Source organism: Schistocerca serialis, chromosome 1, assembly GCF_023864345.2.
Source record: "Schistocerca serialis cubense isolate TAMUIC-IGC-003099 chromosome 1, iqSchSeri2.2, whole genome shotgun sequence".
NCBI lineage: Eukaryota > Metazoa > Arthropoda > Insecta > Orthoptera > Acrididae > Schistocerca > Schistocerca serialis.
The window spans coordinates 1,266,925,936-1,266,941,383 of record NC_064638.1 but is presented as its reverse complement, the minus strand read 5'-3'; the positions used below and the strand labels follow the sequence as shown (position 1 = coordinate 1,266,941,383).

General features: G+C 43.0%; 1 protein-coding gene across 1 annotated transcript in view; it reads right to left on the bottom strand.

The window, feature by feature from the left end:
* LOC126456830 (Down syndrome cell adhesion molecule-like protein Dscam2) overlaps positions 1–11,258 on the bottom strand; it is a 416,068-nt gene extending 404,810 nt beyond the window's left edge. The window contains exons 1-2 of the mRNA XM_050092636.1: positions 11,222–11,258; positions 4,286–4,447 (exon numbers count right to left, since the gene is read on the bottom strand). Of these exons, the coding sequence (XP_049948593.1) occupies positions 4,286–4,447; positions 11,222–11,258 (199 nt within the window). The remainder of the gene's footprint in view (positions 1–4,285; positions 4,448–11,221) is intronic.
* Positions 11,259–15,448: the final 4,190 nt, after the last annotated feature.

The window sequence follows — 15,448 nt, the reverse complement described above, 5'->3', positions numbered from 1 at the left end:
TACTGTAACTGGACTACAGTATCTGGAGATGTTAGACAATTGGCTGTTCCCTCTGCTCGAACAAGAAGCACAACAATTCATATTTCAGCAGGATGGAGCGCCACCACATTGGCACTTATCTGTCCGTAACTACCTGAACGTCAACTACCCGAGGCGATGGATCGGCCGCCAGGCAGCCCGTGACAGAGCACTTCATCACTGGCCTCCAAGAAGCCCTGATCTTACCCCCTGCGATTTTTTCTTATGGGGGTATGTTAAGGATATGGTGTTTTGGCCACCTCTCCCAGCCACCATTGATGATTTGAAACGAGAAATAAGAGCAGCTATCCAAACTGTTACGCCTGATATGCTACAGAGAGTGTGGAACGAGTTGGAGTATCGGATTGATATTGCTCGAGTGTCTGGAGGGGGCCATATTGAACATCTCTGAACTTGTTTTTGAGTGAAAAAAAACCTTTTTAAATACTCTTTGTAATGATGTAGAACAGAAAGCTATATTATTCTTCTTTCATTAAATACACATTTTTAAAGTTGTGGTATTCTTTTTGAATCACCTTGTATTCCCCTTTCTGCGTAAGAATAATGTTAAGCTGTGGATAGTAAAGGCTGTTTTTGTTTCTACTGATATATTTTTGAATGCCACTACTATTTACCAACTGTGCCTGAGTGTTATCAAGGCTTCATGTGGGTAGCACACTGGATGATCCTGAGGACACTGTTGCAAGACTGCTCTGCAGATGTCTGCGAACCATACATTACTCCGGACTGGAATGCTTTTAGAAAGGAACATTCTTGGCAACTGTTTAGTTTTGAGCGAGAAAAGACTGCATTGTTCAAAAGCAGTGAAACGTGTTAACAAATAATTTAGTGGGTCGAATGGGTCAAAGAATGTCTCTCAACTAGTAAGTGTGATGAGAATTTTCAACATTTGCCACAAGGAGCAAGGGTGTTCAAGAAATCTGAGACCAGTCACTGCTTGCTAATGACATGCACCAAAGTACTCCTCTATACTCTCTCCAGCTAATTTATCGTTTGTCACAAAGTAATAACTAACATCTAGACACATTAACATTGTCTTGTTAATCTTGTGCAACGTAAAGGTTTTGATACTCTTCTCGGGTTTGCAGCCAGGTCTTCAAGTGAAGTTGATACACCATCTCGACGGTACAGCTGGTCGTTATTTTCAGGAGAGACGCTGCTGTTGCCGAGTCTCGGCCAACCGATGCCAAGAGTGTAACATCAGGTACTTCTCTGTTGGCTAGCTGCTGTGTGGTGTTGGATTGTACCTTGCGGTATTGCATACTATTCTAGTGCTAATTTTTGTGCGTCTTTAGCTTAGAGTGTTTATGCGTGGCCTCTTGTTGCCGTGGTGGAATTTGACTTTGTCATTATGTTGTGGTGGTGCTACTGACAATTCAGTAGTAAACGGATCGTTTAAAGTAGCCAGTATTTTCATTTCTCCGTCGAAGACGACTTATTAGAACATTGTCGGAGCTTCTCGACTTGTCATATAATTTCTTAGAGTGCTCCTTTAATGCCACGTCGGAGCTGGTTGCTTTTACAGACCAGCAGAGAGTAGGTTCACTCTGCGCATGCGCCAAGTGCTGTGAATGCTACCTGCTACGATACGAGCAGTGAACCTTTATTGAACGCAAACGAAAGCGAGCTGTCACTGCCGTAACTAATCGTCAAAATCTTACGCTGATTGAGACAAAGAACGTCTTGTTTTAATGCTGCTCAGTGCAGGGGTCCACGACATGCTTAAAACGAAGTTCTTGTCTCCATTAATAAGAAATCGTTCAGAGTTATTGTGATGAATTCCTTCAAAAGACAATACCAGTGACGGGAAACAGAAGCAACCACCTGTGTACCGTTATTTTTCATTACATGTTTCTCGGATAACCAATGCGGCGCTACTGATATGGTCAAAAACAGATTTACTTCAAGGCAGTAAAAGCCTTTATTCGCTTTAAATGTTGGTAAACTACTAAAGGCGTCTTTGACGCTTGGATAACCATGCAGTACTTTACCTATGTGCACTACCTGTGAACACTATACTGGGAAACTGTATAACCCAGTTATCAAAATACACGCATATAAAAAGTTTTCCATCACCTTGGTTCCGAGAGGTCCGGAACCTGTACAGAATATTGGAATAGAGATCAACATAAACATCATTTCCTCCCTTTTTACTGCTCATGAAAACCACACATTGCATGTTGTACCACCATACAGCGAGACCTTCAGAGGTGGTGGTCCAGATTTCTGTACATTCCGGTACCTCTAATACCCAGTAGCACGTCTTCTTGCATTGATGCATGCCTGTATTTGTCGTGGCATACTATCCACAAGTTCATCAAGGCACAGATTGACGCACTCCTCAACGAGGATTCGGCGTATATCCATCGGAGTGTTTGACGGGTCACGTCGTCCACAAACAGCCCTTTTCAATCTATCCCAGGCATGTTCGGCAGGGTTCATGTCTGGAGAACATGCTGGCCACTAGTCTAGCGATGTCGTTATCCTGAAGGAAGTCATTAACAAGATGTGGACGATAGGGGCGCGAATTGTCGCTGTTCAAATGGTTCAAATGGCTCTGAACACGATGGAACTTAACATGTGAGGTCATCAGTCCCCTAGAACTCAGAACTACTTAAACCTAACTAACCTAAGGACATCACACACATCCATGTCCGCTGCAGGATTCGAACTGTGACCGCAGCGGTCGCGCGGTTCCAGACTGAAGCGCCTAGAAACGCTCGGCCACACCGTCCGGCTCGAAATGTCGTCCATGAAGACGAATGCCTCGCCAACATGCTGCCGATATGGTTGCACTATCGGTCGGAAGATGACATTCAGGTGTCGTACAGCAGTTACGGCGCCTTGCATGCCACCGCAGAACAGCAGGGAACCTTCACCTTGCTGCACTGGCTGGACAGTGTGACTAAGGCCTTAGGGCTCTCAACAAGGGAAGTGTCCAGGCGCCTCGGAGTGAACCAAAGCGATGTTGTTTGGGCATGGCGGAGATACAGAGAGACAGGAACTGTCGATGACATGCCTCGCTCAGGCCGCCCAAGGGCTACTACTAAAGTGGATGACTGCTACCTACGGATTACGGCTTGGAGGAATCCTGAGAGCAACGCCACCATGTTGAATAATGCTTTTAGTGCAGCCCAGGACGTCGTGTTGCGACTCAAACTGTGCGCAATAGGCTGTATGATGCGCAACTTCACTCCCGGCGTCCATGGCGAGGTCCATCTTTGCAACCACGACACCGTGCAGTGCTGTACAGATGGGCCCAATAGCATGCCGAATGTACCGCTCAGGATTGGAGTCACGTTCTCTTCACCGACGAGTGTCGGATATGCCTGACAATCGTTGGAGACGTGTTTGGAGGCAACCGGTGCTAGTGGAAAACACAACCACTTCAAATTAGTCTGCAGCTGTTGCTAGGTTGTTATCTACCAACTCAAAGATTAAGTGGAATCTAAAACGCCAAAAGTCTTCCATTCGTTAGAAATATGTAAAAGAAAAATGAGTAACAAATACATCACTATCGTATTTGTCGATTAATGTCATACCACGCATTAATTGCTATTTTCGTAGATAATAAAGCCGGGAAACATGAAAATGAGTCACTCGATCAATATGCTTTCAAAGTGGACCTAACAGAAACTTCTTGGCATATAGCAGCTTGCCAAGGTGGGAGTAATATGAAAAGTGCTTACGACAAACAACCTCTGTGTTTTGTATAATGGAAAGTTGTATGGAAAGTGGCAATATAACAACGAACCCCTCATGGCTGGACGACGTCGATCAGTTGCCAATGTACAGTAAGCTGTAGGTGTTCATACGTCCAAGCAGACCTGCGAAAGACAACGTACTGTTTCCATGCATTTAGTCAGTTGGAAACGATGAGTGATTTTCATTAAGTAATGGTTTTAAATACCATCATGACACGTTTCTTTTAATAACGTGGTACTGTTCGCTTATGTACTAGGCTCCAGAGTTCAAAAACTTTACCAAGGACAAGTGCAAACGAAGACAGCAGCGGAACTGCAGCAGTACACGGGAAATTACTGGGGCGAGTTAAGGAGTGTTTGAGTGGTCGTAATGAGAGCTCGAATTCCAGCAACAGGATCTAACCTGTTGTATCACATGGAGTGCGAGGAGTATACGGTAACTTATTACGAGCGCAGCAGAAGTTGAGTACCCTAAAGACTGCCTGTTGTGCTGTACAAGAGACCTCCGCTGCAGAATGGCTGGGGAACAGAGCTGGACTCACCCGCTTCGTGAGATCCCGGCAGGATGATGGTGTCGTCCCGGAACCAGGAGGAGACGGAGACATGGTCCCTGAGGAAGGGCGGGATGACGCAGCGCAGCACCGCCGTGTTGCCGAGCAGCGCATGCGCGCGGTACACCTGCACCTCGTAGTCCTGCACCACCACTGCAACAGAAGACGGAAGCCAACATTACAGCCGAAACGTCCCACGAAAATAACAACATGTGTGATACTGTTTTGCTAGTTATTGCTCGAGAAAATAATTCAGACACAGTAGAGGTTTTGGATGCTGTTTTATAACTTCTAAAACTGTGCTCCACAAGCTTGTTGCGGAAGGTATTTTTCTCATTGCGCTAACGTTTTTCCCCTATCCTGTTCCATTCGCTCATGGCGCTTCGGAAGAACGACATTCGGTAAGACTTCACATGAGGCAATAATTTGGTTATCCACTCGTGATGATTTCGTGAGATCTATGTGGGAGGCTGTAATACAGTCGCTGCCACTTCTTGCGGCGTACGCTCTCCGAATTTTAACAGAAACCTAGACGTGTTGGACAACGCGCCTCTCTTAGCGTCGGCAGCTAGAGTTTGAAGATGATGATGATGATGTTGTTTGGTTCGTGGGGCGCTCAACTGCTCGGTCATCAGCGCCTGTACAAAGTCCCAGTTGTTACACAACCCCGTTTTATTGTACAGTTCAATCTATCCACAGTCACGGATGATGATGATGATGATGATGATGAAATCATGAGGACAACACAAACACCCATTCCCCGGGCAGAGAAAATCCCCAACCAGGCCGGGAATCGAAGCCGGCACCCCTTGATCCAGAGGCAGCCACTAGACCACGAGATGAGGCCAATTAGAGTTTGATGAGTATCAACTTGACGCACGGGCGCTTACGAAATGAACCTGTGAGGAAATGTAGTGCTCTTCTTTAGATATTTTTCTATCTCATCTATTAACACCATCTGTACTGTTGAGAAATACTACTGAATTAGTCCAATGAGTATTTGGTAAGCTATTCCTTGTGTGTATGGGCAACATTTCCTTACAATGTTCCCAATGAGTATCCACATGGCGTTTGTAGACAGTGCAACAAACTTGGTTGTCCAAATTTAGGACGATTCGGACGGATATTCCTAGATATTTTACTCTCGTAATTGTTTACAGCCATCTATCGCAAGGAAGACATTCGGACAGGAATGATTATTCCCGCTTATTTATGCGCACAACGATACAATTATTCACTTTTAGTGTCAACTGGCAAAACCTGCACCACGTGTTGAACCTTACCAGGTCTACGTGCATTGCATCACGATTTCCTGGGGTTGCAGCTATCCTGCAGACAACAGTAAGGAGCACAATAATGGTCGTATAACACGTCTCCTCTCTCCCCCCCCCCACCCCCCCCAACCTCCCCACCCCCTTTCCTCATGAAGTGCTTTTCAGATAACTTATCTCGTCGGGTTTGGTTGTAAAGTAGTATAGCACCAACAGGAAGATCTAAGGTCGCGGAGTCGAATCCCAGTCAGATACCAGAATACTTCAGTCTCTAATAAATAAACACTCTGCGGATCACAACATTACAGATCACAACATTTTACTACGACTCCCGGTTTTACTCTGTGCTGCGTATCGTCTTTATCTCTAAATTGTGACAGGAAAAAAAGGCAATGACAATAAAAATTATAGAAATTTGATATTACACACTCTACGCTCAAAGGTTGTGCAAATGAAAATAAAGCATTATGAATCTGCACATATCCGTTGCAGAAAAGAACAGTTTGTCAACAGTGCTGTAAAATTAACGGAAAATACAAGGAGGTTTTGGGGAAAATATTTGCATAGTCACGTCAGATGTGTGCGAGTCATACATGAGTTCATTACAACCGTGTAAAACAGATTCCTTGACTATAAAGTAAAATAATTAATAAAAATTAAGAGTTAAAAGACACTTTAATCTAATACATAATAGTTGACAGTGATTGACGGCGTTCGGCGCGAATTGCAGCCTGTGACACGCATAACCACGGTATTGCACCGCTCGTCACTGCTGTGGTGTGAGGTGCGCTCCAGCGGCCACTCTGGTTTCTCAGACTATTATCACTGAAGATCTTCGTTAATTTGTAGTAATTGTTTGGACGAAGCTATAGTTACTTTTGTAACTACGTTTTCTTTTGCTCCCATTTTTTAACTTAGAATGAGAGTGGTGTATTTTATTTTAATTTAAAATAAAGGAATATTCTTTAAAGTTTTATTTTAAGCCTTAGACGATTCAAGCTATGCAAATTAAATTTGTCTGTTAACTTTGCAAAATCTTTTAAAAGATATAGACAAGTACACAAATGTGCGGATCCACAATAGTCTATGAGACTTTTTATTACCCTTTTCTTATGTATTAATGTATTGTGTAACGAATCATACATGCTGGAATGTATTACGTTGATGTGTCTTCTATTTCTTAATTTTGTGTCTTGCAATCCTTAATTATTTTAATATCTGAGTTTGCTTTTGATGGAGGAATCTTTTTATACGGTTTTAATGTACTACTTTATATCTTACGCACATGTCATACGAATATAAAAATATTTTTCCTCGCCACATCCTTATATTTTACGTTAGTTTTACATCACTTTTGACAAACTGTACTTTGCAGTGTCTGGTGTATGTGGATTCATAATATTTTGTTGTAATTTCTACAACCGTTGGTCATAGTGTTAGTAATATTTTTTTAAATTTTATTGCTTATTTTCATGTTCCAGCTTAGATTTAAAGATGATCTGCAACGCAGACTGAAACCTGTAGTCGGTAACAAGAAGTTTATAAATTGCAACAAAAAAAAGACCATGGGTTTTAGCCATGGTATCAGTCATGAAATTTTTGACTCTGACTTGACGCTAGCCTTCACCACTCGATGATGTGAAGGTATGAACAGGAAAGACGCGTTCTTCGGATTCCACATTAAACTGCAGGTCCATTTTCCCCGGTATGATTTCTGGTGTAGGCCGACACGTTGTCCAATTGAAAGAACTTGCAAACAGGCTGCTTAACATCCCTCTTGAGGGACTGTCAGCCCGTCACGCCATCTGAATTAACCTTTTTCTTCACCTAGGCGTATTAGTTGGTTTTTAGGATTATGCTTCATGTCGGTGCGGATTAAAATGCGTACCTGGCTTGAACACGTCAATGTATAGCACTGGATCAATTTTTGTCTCAGAGGTCTAACTTCGAATGTTCACAACAGTATAGCATATTTTAGTCTTGGTGTAATCATTAGATTATTCTGTCCTTTTCTGAGTTCTCGATTAGCAGTTGCTGGCAGTAGCGCACAATAAACTTGCACTGCCCGACGGCATAAGACACTTGTACACTGACCTTGATCAAATTCTACGAAAATGATTCTCCAGTATTTCCAAGCCCATGACACATGTTGATTACAATTTCATCTTTTTATAGTTTTTCAGTGTAGAAGAAACTCATCCCTACATATGAAGAATGATATGAGTGTATGATTATTGTGCTGCACATCTATTCCGCGTAGCGAAGAAGACGGCTTCTGTAATTTTCTCAGCAAAAGGATGGCATAAGAAGGTGTCTCAAGTCACCTCAGTAGTTGGGTGTGCTGGCGCAAGAAAATGGTAAGCGTTCATGCTTTCGGGCCTGTTGTCATTGAATGTTAAATCTTGTGGGTAGTTAAAACGCATCTTATTTCTTCTACACAATCGAAGTTTCGACCCTTCTGATGGGATGTTCTTCGGGATCTCGTGGTGCCAAAGTTTGACACTGTTCGCTGTCCACCACAAGATCCTGAACAATACTCCAGCAAAGCTGTCGAAACTTCGATCGCATAGAAGAAATATGACGGGGCCTAACAACCCAAAATATTTTACTTTCATGTATTCAGTACTCCTCACCGGCTGGAGTGGCCGAGCTGTTCTAGGCGCTACAATCTGGAATCACGCTGCTTCTACGGTCGCAGGTTCGAATCCTGCCTCGGGCATAGATGTGTGTGATGTCCTTAGGTTAGTTAGGTTTAAGTAGTTCTAAGTTCTAGGGGACTGACGACCTCAGAAGTTAAGTCGCATAGTGCTCAGAGATTTTTTTCAGTACTCCTCCGTACGCACAGCCTGACATTATAAAAAGAATAACAAGAAGAAGGTTGACCTGGTTGGACATGTAGCAAGGACGAGTGAAGGGAGGATGCCCCATGATGTGTTTCTGGGAGCTGTAGTTGGAAGGAAGTACCGAGGACGACCGCGGACAAGATGGAAGGACAATATTGACAAGGACACCGAGGACATGGGACTAGGAGCGGGCGAGTCGTGGCGGGAGGCTCGCAACCGGGAACGATGGAGGAGGAGTCTGGAGCAGGCATATGGTCACTAAGGCCCAAGCCACGCATAAGTAAGTATGTAAAGTAAGTATTCAATACTCAGAGATTGCAGGAGACACTGCTCGGTGATCTGAAAATAGGAATTGCTACATTGTTGCAGCACCACCGTAGATGTGAAGTCGCTGACACTACAGAAGAGCGGGGGCAATGACCTTGCGGCAGCCCGACAATAACGACAGCACCTTAAAGAGAGCAGAAACACTGCAGTTCCGAAAACATTATGTGGATCAGGTTTGCAATTACACCGCCATATCCAGACAGGTACTCTCAGTCTTCACCTGCCGTTATCCAATAGGGGAAGTACGTTAGTCAATGAACCGAGATGAGTCAGCACGCTGCCACCGCCGCAGCATTAGGTGCCGGAAAAATGCCTTCCCATCGGCCGTCTACCCGCTATGTGACTGCTAGGTCGTCTGCTGTTGGCGGCTATCGTTGTGGACCAGGGTTCGATCCCGGCCAGTCAGCTGACCAGCCGTCACAGTCCGAGCCGGCAAACACTCTCGCTGTTAATCCCCCCGTGTGAGCACGTGCTGTCGCTATTCGCCATCGCCTGTGTGGCCACACGCCACTGGCTGTGAGCTGTCGTCATCCACGTGCAACACTGCGCTTTGGGGCACACGATACTCATTGAAGCCTGTACTATGCTAAGTTGACGGGCTTCACCTTATGAGAAAGGCTTTTTTGTATAGAAATTGACCGCGTGTACCTGAATGGAGGCAAATCAGACTTACACCCACTCTGTAATAACAATGATACGTCAAGCAAGTCCGAAATGCAACTACACGTCAGGACGGACAAGAAACAACACAGAAGATGCTACCAATTTGTTAATAATACGGTCGCCAGCCTAATTAGGCATTAACTGAGTTTCTTCCCTGTACAAGTTGATGTACGTTCAAGCAAAACAACACGTAGTAACACAGCATAATATGGTAAATTTTAGAACCAGGAAATCTATTGAACTGATAATTTCACTTTCTGTACTGATAGGGATAAACCATAAATACATAACACTACACTATAATGTTTACTACAAAACTTCGTACTGTCTCTTGATCTGATTAAAATCGGGCATAGGTAACCCTAGAAATAGCACTTTCGAATCACACACACAATGTCAATTTTGATAAAGGTAAAACTCTGATAAATTTTGTTTTTTTATATTAACTTTAACTTTGCTGATCAAATCAGTCTAGAACACTTCAGAATTGAAATGAATAAAAAAGAGGGGGGGGGGGGGGGACCCTGAAACTGTTAAGATCACTGTATAAAAAAATTCGATTACTGAAATCATTATGTGCTCAAGATTTCCAATATATTAGTTACTACTCTTTTCATTTTATTTCCTGCTCATTTAAATACCATTATACCTATCTCGAAATGATTAAACTTCACTACTAAATCAATATCAAAATTATCTTCCAACTTTGTCAGACCTTTGTTATTCGTCTATTAGTTCATTAACAGAAAAGTTCTTTAAACATCATTCTAACGTAGCTAGGTCTGCAGGTAATTATTATTAACATAAACTTTAATTCTTCATTTCGGGACACTCGGATTGCACAACATTTGGAAAGGACCCTGGCTAGGTTAGTTGTGAGGATAATTAAATGATAGGACAGTTCTGGTAAAATTTAAGTTGTTATTGAACAGTATGGAACAAAACTAACACTGGTCCATACGAATACAGTACTAAAAGTTTCAACCTATTCGTATCGATGCGGCGGTCGGCAGGCGGCGAGATGGCGAGGCACAGAGCACACATACAACCACAGCAATGGCTCTTGATGTATCGGCACTTTACTTCTTCATAGCGTCGCAATACTTTTCCATTTAGTGCCTATGAAATTTTGCCATGCTGTATAGGCGTCGGAACGGCATATCCGAGGCTCAATGAAACTACGTCTTCCAGGAGAGCCTCCTCGATCCAGAACGTGTTGCTCGGACCAATGCCCAACTCCGACTACTACTGCTGAGCCCGTTATGCCGTGCCGCGCCTGTGTGCATTTTCCCGCGCTCACCTGCCATCCACCTTTTACCGCTCCCCTACAGACAGGGTATTCACCAGAGGTTTTGCATTCTACATATCCTAACACATCGCCTACGTATGGACCAGACGCACAATTACAATTTTAAACTTGTTACAATAGATTCAACGTTTGTTACACTTCAATTCTATTACAATATTGCTTGAAATTTGACATAAACATTAATATTCACATTGAAAATTGTTTACAGTTTCTTTAAAATAATGGCATGAAACAAGAAAAAAAAAGAAATGAAATCGGAACATCGATTACACTAATTTATCGAAAAATCAGAAAAAATTATTATATGTACAATAGTACAGTGTTGTTGTTGTTACAGACGCTCCGCACTGCAGTAGCCACCCATCGCGGCCGCTACAGTCGTCTGTCTCTAATGTTATTGGATATCGGCACCCGTGCTCTAGCGGTCATATCTGAACCGCCTGCACCTGCCACAGTATCATGACTTACCCGCCAGTATTGCGAACCTTGTACTCGTATTTTGTCGTCAACGTACCGCTTGAGTTAACCGGTCCTTGTGTTATTCTCGTCATCGTCTCTTTGCAGAAGTATTGTTAAGGAGTTTATTTAATTTTGTGGTCCCATCTGCCACCTTCTCCTTTCTTAGTTAATAAACAAAATAAACAAAAAATCGCTGCACCCAACGACTGGAAGTGACTTTTTTCTTTTGTTAAGTGGCAGAAGCCATGTAGGATTAACTGCGATTCTGTTTCATTTTTTCTTATACCAAGATCAAAGGATAAAAAAATGAAATAAAAAGAATAATTAAAAGCAAAAGAAAAAAGTCCATTGCTATCGAGGGACCAGCACACTGGCAGGGCAGCCAGACCTTGTGATTGGACCCAGGCCTACCTTTTTCCACCCAGCCTGAAGCCGACTGCGTCCGTTATTTTCTGCCAGTACAAGCATTTTCTGTATCATAAAAATATAAGAAAGGAAGCGGTAGCATCTTTGCCTAGTAACTACAACGGTCTCTGTCCCGGATTCGAACCCCACAGCTGCTTACATTTAGAGTAAAAATCATCACCAATGGTCGCCGAAGACTTTCTGCATATGAAGGAAAGAGCGGAAGAATCACCGATGATCAATGGCACGAGCAAGCACAAAACAACTGAAACCACTACGGTAAAGACACATAATGTGTATACATGGGACACGTGCTCTGTCACTGAGAAAGTCTCATGATGATACCTCCCTTGGCAAAAGTCCCACATTCTGATTTTCATGAGGGTACTGCCTAGGAGGAGCAGACCATGAGAGATGGGCTAAATATCAATGAAAGGGTAACATTTTACGGGTCGGAACTTGGAATGTCAGAAGTTTGAACGTGGTAGGGAAGCTAGAAAATCTGAAAAGCGAAATGCTAAAGCTCAATATAGATAGAATGGTGATCAGTGAAGTGAAACGGAAAGGAGACAAAGATTTCTGGTCAGAAGAGTATAGGATAACATGAACAGCAGCAAAAAATAGTATAACAGGAGTAGGATTCGTTATGAACAGGAAGGTAGGGCAGAAAATGTGTTACTGTGGACAGTTCAGTGATAGGGTTGTTCTTACATGAATCGACAGCGAACCAACACCAACAGCCATAGTTCAGGTATACATGACGAGGTCGCAAGAACAAGGTGGGGATAAAGTACATGAGGATATTAAAGGACAATTCGTTACGTAAAGGGAGATAAGGAGATGTAAACTTAATAATCGTGGTAGATTAGACCGTGGTGTAACGGTTATGGGAGAATATGAGCTTGGCAGCATGAATGAGAGAGCAAAAACTAATTGAGTTCTGTAATAAATTTCAGGTAGTAATAGCACAAAAAGTGGAGGTATAAATGGAAAATGCCGGAAGTTACGAAGATTCCAGTTAGATTACTTCATGGACAGATAGAGCGCAATCAGATATTGGACGATAGACATACGAAGGAGCAGATATATGGTTCAAATGGCTCTGAGCACTATGGGACTCAACTGTTAATGTCATTAGTCCCCTAGAACTTAGAACTAGGTAAACCTAACTAACCTAAGGACATCACACACATCCATGCCCGAGGCAGGATTCGAACCTGCGACCGTAGCGGTCTCGCGGTTCCAGACTGCAGCGCCAGAACCGCGCGGCCACTTCGGCCGGCAGCAGATATAGATCGCAATTTAGTAATGCTGAAGAGTAGGGGGAAGTTTAAGAGAACAGTCAGGAAGAATCAATGGGCAGAGAAGTGGGAGACGGAACCACTAGGGATGACGAGATACACTTTTAGTTCTATGAATCTATAGACACAGCAATAAGAAATAGCTCAGTAGGCAGTACAGTTGAAGGAATGGACAAATCTAAAAAGGACAGTCACAGAAGTTGGAAAGAAAAACACAAAAACAAGGAAGCTTACTCCAAAGAAACCAAGGGTAATGGAAGAAATACTTCAGTTGATCGACGAAAGGAGTTCGTTCAAAACTGTTCAGGGAAATCCAGGATTACAGAAATACAAGTAACTTAAGAATGAAATACACAGGATGTGCAGGGAATCTAAGGCAAAAAGACTACATTAAAAATGCAACCTGAACTTCGGATAAAATTGTGATGAGAAGAGCGAAGAAGTTTCTTTCGAGAAGGGCTACACCTCAAAAAGACGATGAGGGTGTTCGAGTGGTTCTGACGAAGAGATGGCTGACTGTTGTGTACATAGTTCCGCATAGTCAGCGCGTACACAACTTTCCCACTAGAGCGCGCCCCGCTAAGCACAACAGCGCAGGCGCAGCGCTCGTCTGTCTCTGCACTACGAGATGGCGCTGTCTTAGAGACGGACCAAATTCTGCTTCCGCCGATCCGCGTATTAATATGTAACGCAGCCAATGAGATTGCTGCTAACGTAGAACCTTTTCTCCTCACGGATCACACTCGCGCAGTGATACCTGAACGCATGAGGTATTAAAACGAGTGTACAGAACCTCCGATTAGTCAGTCTGCATTAGTCTGCATTAGTCTATAGTCAAGTTTCAGTCTGCGCCTAATAAGATTATCATATTCCTGTACATAGCCATGAAGAGAAATGTGTAGACACTTTGTCAAGTGTCAAGACCAAAGGAACTTCAGATTGTCAATTGGAAACAGCATCCAGAATCAAGTTACATAATATCTATGATTTTTATTATTTTAATAAATATGTGTGAAAATTAATCAAGTTCTGTTTAAATTTGGTCACCGTCAATCTGGTACTCTAAGTGTGCAAGTGGCATTTCTATCGTCTGACCTAACGGCAGAAGATAAACACGCCACGATAAGACCATGAGACATATTGCTGACACTCGCCTACTTCGTTAGAGCGACAAGTCAAATAATCTGATGGTGTGTGTACCGAAGGTCTTACACTATGCACACCACACTGACAATAGTTTAAATCCTGGCAGAGCTTGCTGTCACCATCTTCTTTTGCTAGCGGACTTGTACCGTACCTTTGCGCAGGGTCGGCACAGTTAAATCGGATTTGGCATTGTTAATTTTAAGGGGTTGCCAGATGCCCTTCCTGCCGCCACCCCATTCCGTCCGAACAGGCCTCGAAAGACCCACCGGTACTGACCGACCGTCGTGTCATCCTCAGACTATAGGCTTCACTGGATGCGAATATGGAGGGACATGTGATCAGCACATCTCACTCCCGGCCGTTGTCAGTTTACGAGGCCAGAGTCTCTGCTTTGCAGCCAAGTAGATCCTCAATTTATCTCACAAGGGCTGAGGGCATCCTGCTCCTCAACAGCGCTCGGCAGACCGGATGGTCACCAATCCAAGAGCTAGCAGAACCCGACACCGCTTAACTTTGGTGATCTGACTGGAAGGGCGTTGACTTATTATTTTGCCTACCCGGTAGTAAATTTTACTGTAAAATTTAACAAATGTAACACACTTTGTCACAGACTGTGCGGCTGGTCCCGGCGGAGGTTCGAATCCTCCCTCGGGCGTCGGTGTGTATGTTTGTCCTTAGGATAATTTAGGTTAAGTAGTGTGTAAGCTTAGGGACTGATGACCTTAGCAGTTATGTCCCACAAGATTTCACACACATGTGAACAATTTTTTCGAACACTCAGAAGTGTGAAGAAGATATTGTGATCAGTGTATATAGGAAAGTGAGTATAGCTGCTTCTCGGTCATAAACAGTTATTTAAATTGCGGTGGAACTTCTACTTCTTGGAAGAAGAAGAAATAATTTTGAAGAAACTAAGAAACAAATTTTCTTAAATATTAAAAGCAAATTAGCGTTCCAGACAAAAAGATTTTCTAAGACTGTAAGAACATCGTTTCCAAGAGATAAGAGATGGTAAGGAAATGGAAAAAATTATAATAAAATGATTACTAAAAGAAATAATTTCTTCTTTGGTGTATCGGTCTTCCAAAAGGACTGTATGCTTTCCACATCCTCTATACAGCGCATCCTCGTTAAACTGCTGGAACTTTGTCCACATTTAATCTCAACGAGCATTCCTCGTCTTCTTCTTCGTTTCCTCTTCCCTAGAATTGCCAGTGATTCATTGTTGTAGGTCCTTTCTTTGCAACATCTCAGCAAAGATATTTTCTTCATTCACATTATTTCCACTTCTTTTCCTTCATCTCCTATTATCAGTTTTACGTCTTCATTTATCATTCTGCGAGCTTGTATTACTTTAAGATCGTCTCTCCCAACCACGTATTATTCAGACATTTTCCCTCTTTCTTTTGTAATTGTCTATGATTGTTTGC